This window comes from Malaclemys terrapin, chromosome 1 (genome assembly GCF_027887155.1).
Source record: "Malaclemys terrapin pileata isolate rMalTer1 chromosome 1, rMalTer1.hap1, whole genome shotgun sequence".
NCBI classification, from domain to species: Eukaryota; Metazoa; Chordata; order Testudines; family Emydidae; genus Malaclemys; species Malaclemys terrapin.
This window is the reverse complement of record NC_071505.1, coordinates 204806834-204826121: the sequence shown is the minus strand read 5'-3', so window position 1 is coordinate 204826121 and position 19288 is coordinate 204806834. Positions and strand designations below refer to the sequence as shown.

The 19288-nt window shown below is 42.7% G+C and overlaps 1 protein-coding gene across 8 annotated transcripts in view; it reads right to left on the bottom strand.

The window, feature by feature from the left end:
• DMD (dystrophin) overlaps positions 1 to 9010 on the bottom strand; it is a 2004766-nt gene extending 1995756 nt beyond the window's left edge. For 5 of the 8 annotated variants that reach the window (XM_054005909.1, XM_054005913.1, XM_054005910.1 and 2 more), the window contains exon 1: positions 8769 to 9009. In XM_054005909.1, the coding sequence (XP_053861884.1) occupies positions 8769 to 8850 (82 nt within the window). In that variant the 5' untranslated portion in view covers positions 8851 to 9009. Of the gene's footprint in view, positions 1 to 8768 lie in introns of all 8 variants that reach the window. The other 3 variants (XM_054005916.1, XM_054005912.1, XM_054005914.1) reach the window with 1 other exon arrangement.
• Positions 9011 to 19288: the final 10278 nt, after the last annotated feature.

The window sequence follows — 19288 nt, the reverse complement described above, 5'->3', positions numbered from 1 at the left end:
TGGGCCTCCATCCTGCAAGTTGCTCTGAACGGGTGAAGCCTGGTGGAGAATATGAGCCAAAGCAGCCCCTTTAATGAGATGGATGTGTATTTTGGGGGGAACAGGACTTTTCATGCTGCAAGAGGTAGGCCCTTTCTCCAAGGTGAAAGGGAAAAGGAGAAAATTGCCTTTTGCCCTTGGCCAAAAAGAATTGTTGGAAGTTTTGTGCAACATTTTAAGCATCCCCAGAAATCTGTTGTGGTTTGTGGATTTTTGCACAGGAGCTCACCCATGAGAGGCAGCTTTCAGCATCAGAGCCTTTAGAAAGGGAGGATTCCATGAGGGTGCCATTATGCTGCCTCCTTGCAACTATAGCTGGGTGAAACTATTTCCCCTGCTAGTGAAATCAACCTACTTGAGGGTGGCTTCTAAATAAAGATATATTATAATTTTAATGCTTTGGATTTCTATTTAGGATCTTGATGTTGAACATAACATACAAAATTTTTATATCGACTTATTTTGAAAATACTCTAGCACTATAAACGTTACTGGAAATTAGGAAAATTGAGCCACTGTGTCACCCTTGTCCAACAGATAACATTGGCTAAACGCCATTTAGCATTCTTCATAGCTCAAAGTACAATAAAATAAAGGTGGTGGTGGGAATAAGCACCTATATAAAAAGGCTAGTTTGTATTACTACCATACATATGTAGCCTTGTTGATTCCCTTCCTGTATCTGATGTGACAGTATGGCCCAAGCTATTAATACTGCTAAACAGAAAAAAAACCACCCTCTCACCACAGGAGGTGCTGGCTTAAAGACTGTTAGTATTTATTGCCAGTTTGCTTTCCTGACAGGTGACTGAGTCACAGTCCATTCAACAGGTAAGCCAGCTTCAATAAGCTATCTACCTTTAGTGTAAGAAATGAAAAAGGGAGAAATTTAGCAATACAATTTAACACAAATTCCTAGAGAGTAATTTCTTCAAAGTGAGTAGATTACCTTTAATGTCTCAAACATTTGCTCATCAGTTACAAAATTTGGGAACTTATTCACAATACTAGCCAGGCTGTGGTATACCCTAACCCTATTGCAAGAATGAAATATATATGCTGCTAACTAAACATTATGTAAGACACTGATTGTTTACAGATGTTATATTTTCTTTAGATCTAATTGAAGAAAGGCTGTGATAGCATTTCTTTTGATTTATGTTTGAAACACCAGAATCTTTTAAAGCACAAAAATATTGTTGTCAAGGCAATGTTCCCATGAACTGTCTAACATCATGCAACTCACTCTCATGTTATTAAAGGTAATATCTCAAACAAACTAATGTTTAGCTGATCTGCCCTTTCCTGAAAAGAAATGGACTTGATTTCTGTTACAGGACATTGAACAAGTTAAAGTTTCAGTCTCAGGTCTTTCAACAGCACTTTGAAGGCAACATGAACTTTTTTTTTTTTTAATAACTCCCTCTCTCAAATTATATATATTATGTGGGCAGGATACTAACAGGAGCCATGAGTTCGGCACTTCTGAAAAAGTCAGGGCATATGCTTTCAATGCACAATACATACACTGAACAAATCAAAAAGTCTGCTATACTAGCCTAAATGTAAAATTTCCCAGTTATGGTTCTCTGTCTTGCAGAGCAAAGGTTAAAAGATTGTACTATACAGGGATACAACCTCTCTTTGTACATTTCCTCTTGAAGTCAATGTGGTCTGGATATCACTGATGAAGTTCTAATACACCGTACTTACTGTACACCTACTGTATGTTAATAAAATCTTTACACTCTGATTTTAAGCAGTACTGAAAATTCTAGCAACTCAACTGTGTCCAAAAAATACATGTAACATTCATAAATTTGTTCTGGCTTTTAGACCAGAGGGGCCATCTCTCCGGCATATATGTGAGAAAACAGATGGACAGGAATACCCGGGTGTAACTGCTGTGAGCTTTCCTGGTCATTACTAACAGCTATATACTTCACGTGTCACAGGCCTCCTGTGGCTGGATGTTTGAAGGGGTGTAGACAGGGAACGTGGTCAGTGCAGTGCAGTGCTGTTTTGTTAAATATTTTCCTTCTATTCAACTTAGTTAGCTAATTATTGTGAATTCTGAATGCATTCATCAAAAAAAAAAAAAAAGTATTAGTGAGGCCCATTGCTCTGGCCTCCATATTTCTGTCAGGTTCTGTAGCTTGGTGGTGTCACTAAACCACTTTGAACAAGCTCTATACTTGTTCCCACACAAAGAGCATTTAGAAATAGAGATTTCATTTATATTACTTCTTTACCTGCAAAACCCTAATCCTGATTCATCAGAGCCAAAACCTCACCTTTAGCAGTCATGAAAGTTAGGTCTTTTATTTTTGAATATGATCCAACTTTCAGCAAGAGTAGCAATTCCAAATGAGCACACTGTAAAACTTCAAATAGATTAGATATCACCTTAACCTCACACACAGCAGCTCTGCATAGAATGCCATTTTAACATTCTTCGACAGCCATCTGGTTCACATACTCTAGCATGATGAACATTCTGTACTGGTCTTCTTGCATGCCTGCAGTCATGGCTTTTATTACAATGGAATTGTGCCCAGGCAGAAGGTGGTATGACAGTTTCAGGAGACCAGCCAACGGTACAGTATTAAGACTAGCATACAGAATGCAGAAAGATACACCTAATCTGCAAGACCTCCCATGCCAAATCAGGGACACATTTCATTACATGGAGTCACATTTGTTGACTTTGTTAGTATTTACACTGTTGGCATACACATTCATCTGGCACCTGTTTTCTTAATGTGCCTGACCACTCTGAATGCTTCAGGCAGATGGTGATTGGAGGGCTGCTCTTTGCTACTGCCCTGAATAACTGGTGGGTTTACAGTTTCTCCCTCAATAAGAATTTGGCACGCTCGGAGATTCATTGTTAATGCCCAAGAAGGCTAAATATATTTTAAGATGCAACTGGGAAACCAAGTATTATTTTAATTTGCTTCTGAATTTTCTTCCAGAATATTTACTTTTCTAACACTACTCAGTGTTAATTCCTGTCCAGTAACTGCTCTTTCCTTAAGAGCAGAACTCTCATTCCTCCATGAAAGCTAAAGTGAAGTGACACTGCATAGTGAATACCTAAGCAGATTTGGGTGGGACAGAACCCTCGCTCCCAGCCCAAAGGCAAACCATACCTCCCTTTCAAGTCAAGCCTCAACGGTGCAATAGTGGCTCGCTCACTTTCACCAAGCCAATGGAACTGCATAGTTTATTGATAGACATTAAGAACAAATCAATCTTTAGAGACTCCCTGTTCTTTCTATAGCCAACATTCAAACATGGCGTAGCCTAGGATTTAGTTCTTTTTGCTGCTGCTGCTAATGACGGCAATTACTTACTCTGCTACAGAAATAATAGAATTATTTCAATAACTTTAATGAAAATTTGGACAACTGCAATGGAGTGCAACTTTTTTTTACAGCAAAGAAGTTGTTTACCACTTTAATTATGTTTACCACTTTTTAAAATGATTTCTCTAAATGAACCATTCTAGCAATGCACCTAAATATGTGCTAGAAATCATGACGATACCTTATATGTCATCTGCCTAGTAAAGAAATCCCAGTCCTATGAAAACCACATCTGGTTTCAGAGATATTAAAGCACAAAGGCTAGTTTTGTTAAGCAGAACAATTTCCACATACAGGAGACTGTTCTTCATGTATTCAACAAATGTGACATCAGGTACACTTAAATTCAAAACATAGCTATGCATAACAAGGCAATCCTAAACAAATGGGTTTGCATGAAGTTCTTTCAGACATTACCAACCATATTCCAAATTTTCATTAAGTGCTAACAACTAGTCCTTATTAATGCTGTTTGAACAACAGACATCCTTATGGTGAAACTTGCAAATTAGAAGGACTAATTTCATAGCTGTCTGGCTCAACAAATCTACCAATCAGTTGAACCTGAGGTCCAGATGTATCAGGTTTATAGTTTTGATAGATTAATGGAAATCTAGCCTACCTATGAATTGACAAAGGATTATAAAAGTTCTATTAATTTGAAGGTTGAGAGGAAAAGAGTGCCTATAGCAATGCACAGATGGACTGTGCAGATAGGATAAGAAGTAAACTTCTTGTGTAACTTCAATCAGGTAAGTCTGGGGGATGACTTTTGAAACCCATATAGTGCCCAAGAGTTAAACCAGGGAGCTCTATAGAAAAATAGATCCATGCTAAGAAGAAGAGATGAGCCAAAACTCCACATAGATTCATGGAGTTTAAGGCCAGAAGAGAACATTAAATCATCTAGTGTGACCTCCTGTATATCACAGGGCATTACATTTCAAATAGTTACCCATGTATTGAGCCCCAAAACTTATGTTTGGCTAAAACATATCTTCCAGAAAGGCATCCAGTCTTGATCTGATGACATCAAGAGATGGAGAATCCACCACTTCCCTCAGCAGTTTGTCCCATAGTTAATTACAAATGGTTTAAAAAAAAAAAAAGTCTTTTCTCATTTGAATTTGGCTGGCTTCCGTTTCCAGCCACTGTTTCTTGTTATGTCGGTCTCCACTAGATTAAAGAGCCCTTTAGTGCCGAGAAATTTCACCTGTTAAGGGACTTGCACAATATAACCAAGTGACCTCAATTTTTTTTTTTTTTTTTTTGATAAGCTAAGGAGACTGAGTTCTCACTGTAAGGTATTTTCTCCCGTCCTTGGATCATTTTTTAAGATTGTTTTTTGCAACCTCTTCAATATGCCTTTTAAAATGTGGACACCAGAATTGGATGTAGCTATCCAGTAACTATCTCCCCAATACCATATGCAGAGGTAAAATCACTCACGACTCCTACTTGCTACTCATCTGTTCATACATGCAAGAATCACATTAGCCCCTTTTGCCACAGAACTACATTCAAAGCTCATGTTGAGTTGCTTGTTCACAATGATTCCTAAATTATTTTCAGAGTCACTGCTTTCCAGGATACTGTCCCCCATTCTACAGGTATGCTTGCATTTCTTGTTCCTAGATATATAACTTTGCATGTGCTTGTATCAAAACACATTTTGTTCAAATGGGCCCAACTTATCCAAGCAGTCAAGAATATTCCCTAAGACTTTCTGTCCTCCTCAGTATTTACCATTCTGCTAATTTTTAGGTCATCCACATATTTTAAGCAGCAGTGATTTATATTTACTTCCAGATCATTGATGAAAATGTTGAATAGCATCAGGCTTACTACTAATAGGAACACCCCCATTCAATGCTGATTCCCCACTGATCACTACTTTTTGAGATCTGATAGTTAGCCAGTTCTTAATCCATCTATGATGCGCTTTATTGATATTGTACAATGCTACATTTTTAATTGGAATGTACTAAGGCAAATATTTGCCTTATCAAAGTCTATGTATATTATATTTACACAGTTATCTCAGAGTCAAACAGACCTAATTTCATAAGACCGATCTTCTACAATACCATGCTAATTAAAATATATATAAATTAATGTCAATTCTTTATCACTTGAATCCCATACCAGCTTCTCCAATATTATGCCCAGGAATGATGTCAGGCTAACTCGCCTATATTTATCATCCTGCTTGCCTTTTTGAATACTGGCACAACATTAGCACTCTTCCAGTCTTCTGGAATTTTCCTGTTGTTGCAATATTTATTAAACAGTAATATTGGTGAGCTAGACGTCTCTGAGTCAACTCTATGAGGACTCTTGGGTGCAAGTTACATGGGCCCACTGATTTAAAAATATTTACCTCTGGTAGATGCTGTGTGAACAACAGATTTTTCAGTTCACTAGCCAAATGAAAAAGAAAGTTGTTTTGGGCCAACCCAAAATGAGAGTTTTTCAGTAAACTAAGAAATAAATTTAAAAATTCCTTTTGGTCATATGAAATGTCTTGTTTACATTTTAATTTTTTTTAAAATAAACCAAGTAAAATTTGGTATGAAAGCTGTTCCAAAACAAAAATTCGTGGTTATGTTTTTAACTTAAACAAGCTGGTGAATTTGACAGAAATTTAAGCAATGTTTTAGTCAGTCAATCTGAATCTGTGTTTTTTGGCAAAAGAGACCAAAAAACCTTCAGTAGTTGTGGACAAAAAACCAGCACCAAGCTCTGAACATAATTTTAAGCTTCCAATGTTGGGGTTGGTTTTTTTGCTTGTTTGTTTACATATGTGATCAGATTTTCTTATGAGAGTGAGATGCTCAATTCCCTTTGAAAGTCAAAGGAGTTAGACTGCCAGCTTCCATTAGGTCCCCTTGAAAATTCCATCTGTGATGAAAACTATGAAAAAAATCTACAAAATGATAAAGTTCAAATTCCTCCTGATTACTATTTAAAACTGTGTGGTCCACAAACTGTCTAAACCCTCAAACAATGGTAGAATTGTTAAGATACAATACAATTTATAATCTAAAAACCTGCTTTCTGAATTCCATGACTTCTGTAAACATCCAAATTATTTTGATTACACTCAGACACAAGAGCAACATGGAAAGATCTATTTTAAACCCTATCTATCCATTTTGAGGTTTTTTTGCTCAGATTATAGTACAACATACTTAACATTTCTGTTGTCACCTAAATTGGTCTGGAGACAGGCTTTCAAGGAAAATAGAGAGGGGAAGAGACAACAAGGAAGTGTATATATGAATACATCTTGCCATTTTGTGTTACTCAAGTTATAATTAACTATACAGAGGAAACAACATAGAAAGAAATAATAAAAAAAATAACCTCCAGTACTTACTAAGCAATAAGTTATGTTGTTAAGTGATCAATTGAAGTTAGTAACAGTAATTTTCCTAAAGCAATCTCTGGAGAATCACAACCTCCCACACCCAGACAAAATATTTTATGTAAGTTTTCAAGCTTTTTGTTTCCAATTAATATCCACTCCCTTGCATAAAAACATGCTAATAGCTTATCCTTTTAAAGTTAAGGAGGTTTTTTGTGGTAATTACCTTCCATTCTACATCTACTAAAAATATAAGTTGTCTAAGTTTAGAATTGGGTTGATTCACTGTTGCAGTACCACTAACTTCAGGGGCGTAGTGAGTGCCCTCCGTACCCTCCAAGAGGAGGGGGCCCTGCAAGGAAGGGGGCCCCTAAAAGTGGCAAAAAAAAAAAATGCCGCATTCCAGTTTCTGCATTGTAAGGGGCCCCACCCGGACATATGTTCGGAGGGGGCCACGTTCTTTGTTGCTACTGCCCTGACTAACTTGACTAGAAATCAGTGTGGAAGGAGTTTGCTGGATAATTTTTTCTTTCCAGCTTTTCCATTCTGCAATGATACAACTTCTCAATAAAGAAACTTTGTTATCAAAGCCACAAGTAGTTCTGGAAAAAATTGGGTGTGGAAGGATCTCTGTAGCAACATCCACCTAAATGCACTGCTTCTTCTCAATGGCTTCTAATTTCTGGAATATTGCACAGTAAAGTCAAAGTACAAAGTAGACCCTTTCATCTGTAAGTTTAAGAACACTGTACAGTGGATGCAGTTTTAAGACACACACTTTAAGGAGCATAGATTCCAAGCAAATATTTTGTATTACTACAATTTCAAAGAAGAATTGAACTTACAATATTGCAAGAGTCTCTCTACACTGGGATAATGAAAACCATGCACCCATAGCCTAGGAGTGTGGGGAAAGGAGTTTATTCTACATTCTGCCAACCCAGAACTTTGTCACCTAAATTATTTATCAATAGGCCAGAAGCTTCCCAAAAATCACCTGGAAGCAGATTTTTTTCTGAGGTAGCTGTACTACAAATTAGACTGGAAAAAAAAAGTCTCACTCTCTTAGGGATCATTATCTTCTCGCTTTTTTACTTTGCCAGACTAGTTTATACTTTTTCAAAGATAAAATAATTAAGTACTCCTGTATTTCTCAGTCTATTTACATTGTAAATGTGTAAATTCTGAATGGTCTATAAATACCTTCATTACCCAAGATTTGGTTCCTTTCCAAGACTAAACAGAGGAAGTCCAGGCACCTGAAACTTTAACATATGGGGAAGCATTACAGCTGCTTCCATTTACAGCTTTAATAGTCTGCCCTATTACACAAATGGAACCACAACTTTGTGTGATTGCCTGAGTCCAAGATCTTTTATATTCTATAAGAAGGATAAGTACTTACTAAGAGCTTCACTCAAAGCACTTATTCCAAATGCACAGTTTTTCTAAGTTTGTGGATAAGTCCCTCTACACTTCATTAACCAACCTAAAGGTTTTTTTTAATTATTCCTATAACTTTAAATTTTAAATGCCACTCTCCACTAACTGCATTAATATTGCAGTAAGTGAATACAGCCTGGTCTTTGCATGCCTTTTCTATCTTGTCAGCATAGCATCTTTCTGAAAGTACAAACTGCTCAACATATATTAACATTCAGTTCTTGACAGGGTAATAAGTGTGTCTGGTCAAATTAAAGAAGTGCCCATTTCATTTAAATACAATACAACTATTTTCATAGGTGGGGTAACAGTGATCACTTTGCCTTGTGTGTGAACTTAGCATTTCCACGGGGTACTCTATGTAGCCGTGTACACATATGTTCAGCGTTTTGTTTTGTTTTGTTTTATCCAGACCTCCTTCCTGCAACGGAGAAACTTTTCCAAACACATCACCAACTTCAGTGAAATTCTTGACCTCCATGGAAGAAAACAAGCGCTTTGTATTTAACACACTCACACGCCCCATCAGTAAATAAACAAGCGGTTCCTACCAGATCTGCTCCTGATGATATCACTGAATTCGTCCGCTGCAGACTCTTCGCTGGGGTTCTCAGGACGTCCTGCTTCAGCCATAGCAAACAAACCCTCAGCCACACACTGAGAGTCTCTCTCAGATCTGGCTCCGCACCCTTTTAATCCAGAAGAAACACAAAGTTTAAAAGGAGGGTTTGTGTGTGTGTGGTTCTGGAAGCGGGGCAGGGAGTCAGCCTGGCTCCCCCAGCCACAGCGAGGAGCAAAGGAAAGGGGAACAAACAGACACTAAACCAAGGCAAAGATCACACTGGAGAAGAGCTGTCAAACTCTGCTCCCCGGACAGCAGAGAACAGGTGCTGAGCCATGCGCATCTGCCTTAAAATAGAGCCAGCGGCTCCAGCAAGGTGAAAGAGGAGGAGGTATGATACTCGATAAATCAGCAGCCAACTTGGGAGACTCCAGAGACTCCCTTTCCGCCCCGCGCGCGATCAATGCAAACAGCAGCAATTAGAGAGCAAATTGCTAAAAGAAGCAAACAGAAGCATGAATGATTTAGCAGCCCTCACTTAAAAGCGTTCACTTTAATGCAAAGAGGGATTAAAAAAGCACGCCCCCTCGTGTCCCCCCCCCCCCCCCCCAGTAACCCAGTTTAGCTCCATCAGAACAAACTCCTCATGCAAACAGCCTGGCTCTATACCTGAGGCTATGATCAGTGATACTGCCTTAATCTATGCAAGGTAGATACATCTAGCGGGCATCTCTCTTCTCGAGATCACCCTTCACGGGCGAACTTGGCTAGGGGTCCCAGGGTGGACCAGGGTTTTTATTCTTTTGTTTGGGAGCAAAAATGCAGCAGTGGGAGAGAGCCCAACCTCCTTACAACCCTTAGCCCCGTGGCTAGGACACACCCCTGGAATGTGTGAAACCCAGATTCAAGTCTCCCTCTCCAGTGCTGGATTAACTTTTTGTGGGCCCAGCACCAAACATATTTGTGGGCCCCCATTGGGGAAATAGGGCATGTGATAGGGGGCCGTCTGCAGAGCGAGGGGCCAGTTGGGGACAATGAGGTGCAGCGTAGCAGGAGTGGCCCCACTCAGCCCAGCACAAGGGCACTGTTTACAATGCACAACTGCTAGACGCACACTGGCCCACCCAGTCCTGCGCTGCCAGCATGCTCCTTCCACGTTGCCCCCTACCCAGTGCCCTGCCCTTATGCCCAGCACCCCCTCACCCAGGGACTTCCCCCCACAGATCCCTATGCCCAGCACCCCCCCCTCACCCAGAGACCTTCCCCACAGATTCCTATGCCAATGCCCCCAGACCTGCTATGCCCAGCACCCCCTGCCCAGAGACCTCTCCTGCTGACCTCCCACCACAACTGCACAGCACTTTGCACACCATACCCCCTGCCCAGCTCCCCCACCCACAGATCCCCTGCTGTCCAGCACCCCCTTCACAGTCCCACCATCACAACTGTACAGCGCCCCATATTCCTGAGGGAATTCTGCATCAAAATCTGTGCACAATATTTTAAAATTCTGCAATATATATTTTTTTACAATAAATAAATGTGGAAGCTCCACCATGGCAGTGAGGAGCACAGGCCACTGGCTGCATGGAGGTGGGAGAATACCCTGCAGCCTCCCCCCTCTTCCCTGGGACACGGACTTGGCAGTGAGGCTGAACCTGACCCTGACACAGCATAAGGGCCATAAAAACACCCTGGGCCCCTGCCCCTTTTATACCAGGCACAGATGTGGGCAGGGAGGCTCAGCCTGGTGGCGGGATCCAAGTGCAGAGGGACTTAGTGTGGGGGGGATCCAGATGGGGGTAAGAGGGTTCTGTGGGGGTGTAAGAGGGGTCTATGGGGGACAGTCTGGGTGCAGGCAGCTCAGTGGGGGATCTGGATGCACAGGGAGGTTCCAGGTACATGGGCAATGGGAGTCTGTAGTGGGGACCAAGTGAAAGTGATTGGAGTTCAGCAGGGCAGGGGTCTGGGTGCAGGGCAGGTGGGGTTCATTTGGGTGGGGGTCCAGGTGTAGGTGGTTGGGGCTCAGTGGGGAGGGTGTCTGGGGGGGCAGCTCATCGGGGTGGTACAGATGCAGGGGAGGTGGGGCTTGATGGGCCTGCTTGACAGGGGAGCCCCAGCTGCTGCAAGGGGATCCGCATGCTGGGCCCCCACTTCCCCTATCCCCTTCTCTACCCCATCCCATGCCTCTTCCCCACCACTCCATCTACTCCCCAGGCTTGGAGGAAGGGGGGAAACTGCCCTCCAGCACGAGCTAGCAGAGCGGGCTGGGGCCAGGTCGCTACACTTCCTGCCACCTGGTGATTGCATGGTGGGCCCGAACCTGCACTCACAGGGCAGTGGGAAGGGGAGCGACCTGGCCCCAGCCCACTCCGCTCTGCTCCCCTGGCTCCCAGCCTTGGGACTGGGGGCAGGGGAGAACCACCCCCCCAGTACTCACCAGCAGATTGGGCTGGGTCCAGGTTTGCTCCACTTCCCGCTGCCCAGTGAGTGCAGGGTGTGCCCGACCCCTGCTGCAGTCCCCTGGGACGTTGCTCAGGGGAAGGGGTGGAGTGGGGGCAGGGCTGGGGCAAAGCAGGGGTGGGAAGAGGCAGGCGGGGGGCAAAGCAGGAGTGGGGGCAGCTTTCCTGGCCAGCTCTGCTGGCTGGGGCCCCTTCTGACTCTGGGCCCGGTGCCATGGTGCCACTGGTGCCATGGTAAACCCAGTACTGTCCCCCTCTCCCTGATGTGCAGAAGGGATTTGAAGTTAGGTTGCTCACCTCTCAGGTGACTGACCTAACCACTGGATGTCTGGATATTCTTTTGTGGCTGGGTCTCAATCTCTCCTGTGGGAGCTGTTCCACTATGTATCAATAATTAAATATATATTATTCCAGAGAGCGGGAGAGAGAGAGAGAAAGAGAAAGATGCTATAGGCCAGTGACTTGGGCACTCACACCTATTCCCAGACCACTTGACATGCACTTGCTAAGGGCACAATCTTGAGGGGTTTTAATACCTCTCAGAATGAGACCTTATACAACCAGGATTTTTTTCCCCACACCCAAGCTGGGCAAAGCAAATATTTCATACCACAAAACCATCTGGAACAGGTTCTCCCTTGAAAGCCAGGTGAAAATGTCTTGTGTTTCCACAACACTATGTACAATGCAGGCACTGGCTCCCCCTTTTCTTATAAACTCAGAGCTACTGTCCATTTATGCATTTATTTGTTTCACTGTAAATGTATGTACAGTTCTGTCATGAGTCTGGAACTCTCGGCAAGTTGGAAATATGTATCTGTAGATGGAAAAACATATACACTCTTCACTTAGAGTAATTAAATGGACTTCAAAGTCTGATTCCACTCTAAACACTGACTAAAATTGTCTCTAGGAGTTTCTTGTTTTGTCTCAATAAATGCCTGTCACATTTTGTTCCACTTCAAATTAGAAAGATTTTTTGTTTAACTCCCAACTCTGCAAATATAACCCAGTAAATAAAAGTCAAGCTATGTTTTCTCCTTTTAATCCATTATCACAAAGCATAAAGAAAGATCCTACATACAAAAGTATACTCAGTTAGACCTGTGCATGTAGGACAAAGTAGGAACAAAAGGGTTGCACACATTACCAATAGCACAGTCTGGGAGATAATCTGATTACAGAGCCCAACCAAGAGAGGAGAAAGGGAACTGAAGGCACTTCAGCAAGATTTCCAAATCAAAGTATTTTAATTTTTGACCAAAATATTTTAAGTTTTCATCAAGAAGTCAAAAATTTCAGCAGCAAATTTTAACATTTTTTCTCAAATTTTCTACAGGAGAAAAAAAATCTGACTAGCTGTAGTAGATCTGCACAGCCCTCAGGCTAAAACAACCTTCTCCCCTTTCTATCCTGGATTCACAAGTCCTTCCCCTCAGTTACAAGGCTTCACTCCTTCATGCATGGGTACCAGGCTGTCCTTACCCAGTCATAGAGTCATAGACTTTAAGGTCAGAAGGGACCAATATGATCGTCTAGTCTGACCTCCTGCACAACACAGGCCGCAGAATCTCACCCATCCACTCCTGCAACAAACCCCTTACCTATGTCTGAGCCACTGAAGTCCTCAAATCATAGTTTAAAGACTTCAAGGTGCAGAGAATCCTCCAGCAAGTGACCCAGGCTCCATGCTGCAGAGAAAGGCGAAAAACCCCCAGGGCCTCTGCCAATCTGCCCTGGAGGAAAATTCCTTCCCAACCCCAAATATGGTGATCAGCTAAACCCTGAGCATGTGGGCAAGACTCACCAACCAGACACCCAGGAAAGAATTCTCTGTAGTAACTCAGGTCCCACCTCATTTAACATCCCATCACAGGCCATTGGGCATAATTTCCTCTAATAGTCAAAGATCAATTAATTGCCAAAATTGGACTATCCCATCATACCTCCATAAATTTATCAAGCTTAGTCTTGAAGCCAGATATGTCTTTTGCCCCCACTGCTCCCCTTGGAAGGCTGTTCCAGAACTTCACTCCTCTGATGGTTAGAAACCTTCGTTTAGGTCTCTTCATACTGACAGCCACAACCCACCTTTTATCATCAGCTTTCATCTTCCTAGAATGCCTTCCTATTGCCTCCAGTTATATAATCTGTGAAAAATGCTAGTACAGGGGACCCTGTACAACTTTTAAGGGCCCAGCTCTACCACACCTACACGCTGCTTTTAGATACCACTGATCCACACACACACACACACATATCCCGGTACTGCTTAGCCCTGTAGGCACCTACTGCCTAAATTTTTGCTGTAAAAATTCCCTAGGTCCCTAAAAATGTTCTACTCTCGGCACATACACTGCTTCCTCACTCCAGACGTCTGTACATCTATATCATGCCTATGCCCCAGAGGAATCCTCAAATCAGGTGAAGATATGCAAGGCAACACCTATCTCAACTGTGAATCCTGATAGGTATGCTCTGAGTTTGTCTAACCTAACACCATACAAAACAGCTGAGTGGGGAGGGGAAAGAGAAAGAGGACAACTACCTTTAACCCACTGGTTTTGGCACCCACCTAGAATGTAGGAACTCCACCAGAGAGGTCCTTTGGGGCCATCTGCCTGTCCCAAGTCAGGATAAAGGAGGAGGGTTGGGTGTGGGGCTAGCAACTCCACCCCGTAAAAAGTTAATTTGCTACAGAAACGCCAACAACAGAGATAACAGAGACTTTTAGCCTGAAAAAAGAAGGGCCTTCAACTCGAAGACGCATGACGCTGGGTGGTGAAAGTCGTGAGGAAGCCACTAAGCCGATTACCCTTCTTGCAACTAGGAGGATTACCATCAGTACATGGAACGTGAGGACCATGTACGAGTCAAGAAAGATGGCGCAGGTCGCAGCAGAGATGAGGAGCAACAATCTAACCCTACTAGGCATTAGCGAGACAAGATGGACGCAAGCTGGACAGAGACGATTGTTGACAGGAGAGCTGTTGCTGTATTCCGGACATGAAGAGAGCGACGCACCCCACACACAGGGAGGAGGCTTCATGTTGTCCAAGCAGGCACAGAAAGCACTGGTTGGTTGGGAGGCACATGGTTCCAGGATCATCACAGCATCCTTCAGAACTAAAATGAAGAGGATTAAGATGAATGTTGTACAGTGCTATGCTCCAACCAATGACAGTGAAGAGGGGGACAAAGACTATTTTTACAACAGACTTCAGAAAATGTTAGAGACTCTCCCAGACAAAGACATTACCATCCTTATGGGAGACTTTAATGCCAAAATTGGACCTGACAACACAGGATATGAACTAGTCATGGGGATCCACACTCTGGGAGAGATGAGTGAGAATGGAGAGAGATTTGTGTGCATTTAACAACCTGGTCATAGGATGTAGCATCTTTCCTCACAAGCAGATCCACAAGAGTACCTGGGTATCGCCAGCAGGCACGATAGAAAACCAGATCGATCATGTCTGTATTAGTAAGAAGTTCAGAAGATCTTTGCAGGACGTTAGCGTTAGAAGAGGAGCAGACGTAGCGTCCAACCATCACTTAGTGGTGGCCAGATTGAAGCTGAAGCTGAACTGGATAGACGCGTCAGATAGAAGAGCGAAGTACAACGTCAGCCTTTTGAAGGATCATAAAATCAATGAAGATTTTGGACTGATGCTGAAGAATAAGTTTACAGTACTACAGGATCGGTTTGAGGAAGAGGAAGACAGTGTATCCAACAGATGGCAGAAAGTGAGAGAGACACTTAGGTCAGCATGCCAGGAAGTGCTTGGAATCAAGAAATACCAGCAGAAAGAGTGGATCACAGCAGAGACCTTGACTAAGATAGAAGATAGAAAGAAGAAGAAGGCAGTAGTTAATAACAGCAGGACTAGAGCAGCAAAGGCTAAAGTGCAAGAAGAGTATGCTGAAGCCCATAAAGTAGTGAAGAGGAATATTAGGATAAGAGAGATTATGTGGATGGACTGGCAGCAGAAGCGGAACAGGCAGCATACAATGGTAATATGAAACAGCTGTATGACATCACCAAGCGACTGTCTGGAAAGTTCAGCAAGCCAGAACGTCCGTCAAAGACAAGCAGGGAAAGTCTATAGCAGAAATAGAACAACAGATGAATAGATGGGCGGAACACTTTGAGGAACTCCTAAATAGACCAGCACCACTAAATCCACCAGACATTGACCCAGCCAATGAAGACCTTCCAATCAATTGTGATAGACCTACCAGAGATGAGATCAGAAAAGTCATCACTATGATGAAGAACAGGAAGGCAGCTGGACCTGATGATATTCCAGCAGAGGCCCTGAAAGTAGATCTGGATGCTTCAGTGGAAATGCTGTACCCCCTTTTTGAGAAGATATGGGAAGAAGTGATTCCGGCAGACTGGAAGGAGGGATACCTTATTAAAATCCCCAAGAAAGGAGACCTCAACAATTGTGCCAACTACAGAGGAATCACACTTCTGTCGGTGCCAGGGAAGGTCTTCAACTGAGTTCTCTTAGAGAGAATGAAGGATGCTGTCGATCCACAGCTACGAGATGAGCAGGCAGGTTTCCGGCAAAATAGATCATGCACGGACCAAATAGCAATGCTCCGCATCATAGTCGAGCACTCTATGGAATGGAACTCCTCGTTGTACATCAACTTTGTTGACTATGAGAAAGCATTCGATAGCGTGGATCGAGAGACTCTCTGGAAGCTCCTTTGGCACTATGGCATCCCAGTAAAGGTGGTTAACTTGATTAAGAACTTATATGACGGCATACACTGTAGAGTGATCCATGGAGGGCAGCTTAGAAACAGCTTCCAGGTGAGAACCGGAGTCAGACAAGGATGTTTGTTGTCACCATTTCTCTTTCTCCTTGTCATTGATTGGATTATGAAGACATCCACTTATGAGTGCAGGAACGGAATCCAGTGGACGTTGTGGACCCAGCTTGATGACCTGGACTTTGCCGACGACCTTGCACTCCTTTCGCATAGCAAACAGCAGACGCAAGAGAAGACTAACATAGTGGCAGCCACATCATCACAGGTTGGCCTCAACATCCACAAGGACAAGACCAAGATCCTCAAGATTAACTCCATCAGTAATGACCCAGTCACACTGAATGGAAGCCCTCTGGAAGAAGTGCAGTCCTTCACCTACCTAGGCAGCATCATCGACCAACAGGGTGGCACGGACGCAGACATCAAAGCAAGGATCGGTAAGGCAAGAGAAGCTTTCTTACAGCTCAAGAACATCTGGAGCTCCAGAGAGCTGTCTTTGGCAACAAAGATTAGACTGTTCAATTCCAACGTGAAATCAGTCTTATTGTATGGAGCTGAAACCTGGAGGACAACTAAAACAACCACCAGGAAGATCCAGACCTTCATAAATAGTTGCCTTAGAAGGATTCTCCAGATCCGCTGGCCAGACACCATCAGCAACATCTACCTCTTGGAGAGGACCCGTCAACTTCCAGCAGAGGAAGAAATTAGAAGGAGAAGGTGGGGCTGGATAGGACACACACTACACAAGCAGCCAACCAACATCACTAGACAGGCATTGTGGTGGAACCCCCAAGGCAAACGGAAAAGAGGCCGTCCAAGAAACACCTGGCGACGCGACCTTCAGGCTGATAGCATAAAAATGGGCTATACCTGGAATCAGCTAGAGCAAATGGCCCAGGATACAGGACTCTGGAGATCTGTGGTTGGCGGCCCATACCCCGATTGGGGTGACGGGCATGAGTGAGTGAGTGAGTAGAATGTAGGAGGTACCAGTTCAATCCCCACCTACTTTAGAAGGGGAAGGGATTGAACCAGGGTCTCCCATTACACAGATGGGTATCCTAACAACTGGACTATAGAATCATTCTCACTTTCTCTATGGCCCAATTAATATTTAATAAAAAGCAGAACAGCTACAACAAGAGAGACCTACATCAGGCCATCCTTAAGTCAAGTGAATAGGGTGCTCACCTGAGAGGTAGGAAATTTCTGTTTAAATATCTTTGCCTTAGAAAGTGAGGGGAAGAATCAAACTGGGGTCTCCCACATCCTGTCTGTTTACCCGAACCATTGGGCTGATGGTTATAAGGGAGGCTAGTGCGGCCTCTTTCACCACCAGCTGTTTTTTGTGGTGTTAGGCAGGAGCATGAACTCTTCTTGCAAGAACAATTTAGGTGCCAGGAGAAGCATAACTCCACAAGAAAGGAGGGGCATAGGTAGTGGAGGGGTTATATGTTTCCATCTGAAATGTGTTCACTTAAAAGGCCTGAATCTCCTCTTACTTATGCCAGTGTAAATGGGAAGTAAATTACTCCACTGAGCAGTAAAAAACTATGTAAGTGAGAAGAGAATCAGGCCAGAGAGATGATGAAGTGAGTAGATATAGGAAGGAAATTCCAGCCAACAAGTGCAGTTCTATATTCCAAAAGCACGAATGCATGGTGCTGTTCAGACACTCAGGAAAACCACATTAAAACAGTGAGCCAGATTTCACCTAGATAAAATCAGGTGGAGCTGAATTACATCAGGGTAGCTCCAGATTTTATTTTTTGATAGTAAACTCTTATAAGATGAAGTAGGTGGGAGTTCTTACACAGTGCAGTATTCTCATAAGTATTGTTGAACTTTATTTGTGGTCATCAGTTTAATTTTTTAAGTGGTGAGTAGACTAGGACTACAGTAGTGCCAACCACTAAAGCTATAAATAAATAAAATCATGAGTCAGACTCCCAAAAATCATGAGATCACCCCCACCATGTGATGAGATTTTTCCAAAGAAGATTGTGCTTTTTGGTCTGCCTTCTTATATTTGTACTCCCCCTGCCTAACTCCAGTGTGCAACAATTACATTACTATATATTTGTGAGTTGGCAGCATTGTGATTTTAGCTTCTGGCACAGGAACACTTGCTGGAAGACCCAGCTGAGTTCAAATTACAAAGATTTATATAAAGTGATGCCTGATGGCTCAGAGAGCCTGAAGCTCATCCTCGAACCCCAAAACTCCTACTAATTCATACTGTGCTCCCCACCCCCAAGTCCCACATCTGTTTCCCCCCCAGCTAAAAAGTGTGCATGTGTATAAGAGATTGCAGGATGGGGGCTTTAGATTCTCAAAGAAAGAATTCAAAGAGAGAACTCCACAAGACCTTCTGCTATCCATTACATTACTCGCTTTGCTAGTCTTTTTCTTCTCCAATGGGGAATGCTGGTTTGTGAAGCAGCAAATACTGCTCTCCAGGGAAGTCAATCACAAACCTTCCATAAATCTTTAAGCCTCCAAACTCCGAATCAAGGAGAGACCCCAAACTAATCTAAGAAACTAATAAATGGTGTTATATCCCTGTTGTAGAGGCATCAGTTCCACTGATGCTAATAACAGCTATATACTGAGATAATAGTGGAGTCCTGTTGCTTTATGGTGAGCTCCTTGCTTGGAAAAACACCCATTGGCTTCACTAGGAGATTATTTCTTAAAAATGAGTAATCAGGCCCCAAAAGTCTTCACTGTGTCACAGCTGGCAAAGCCAAATGATTAGGCTGAAACATCTGTACTATCTCCTGGATCAGTATAGTTCATGTTAACATAGAATATCTTTTTTGATACATCTGGAGTTCTCATTGATTTGTTCAATGGCAAACAAATGTGCCCAGTGGGAATGTGGCCGAGTGGGATAACACCAGCCTAGCAGCTTTCTTTCTGATGTTCCCCAGTGCTGCAGAATCGGCATTGAACATACACAGAATTTAAACAGTGTTTTTTAAAAATTGAACCAAGTGCTAAAGACCCTTTTAAGGACACAATAAGGCTAAGATTTTTAAAACTAAGGAAGGTACTGTGTGCTGAAGAGCTTTAAAAAACAGGGCAATTTTTTGGTGCCTAAATAAGGATTGAGTAATCCCACTGTTAGGCAATCATTCTTTAAAATTTTGCTCTTAGGTTTTTTGACACTCAGACTATGTATGCACATATATATATTTTTTTTAACATAGCCCAAGATAGAGAAAACATGCTCTGCGTGGATGGTATTACATGG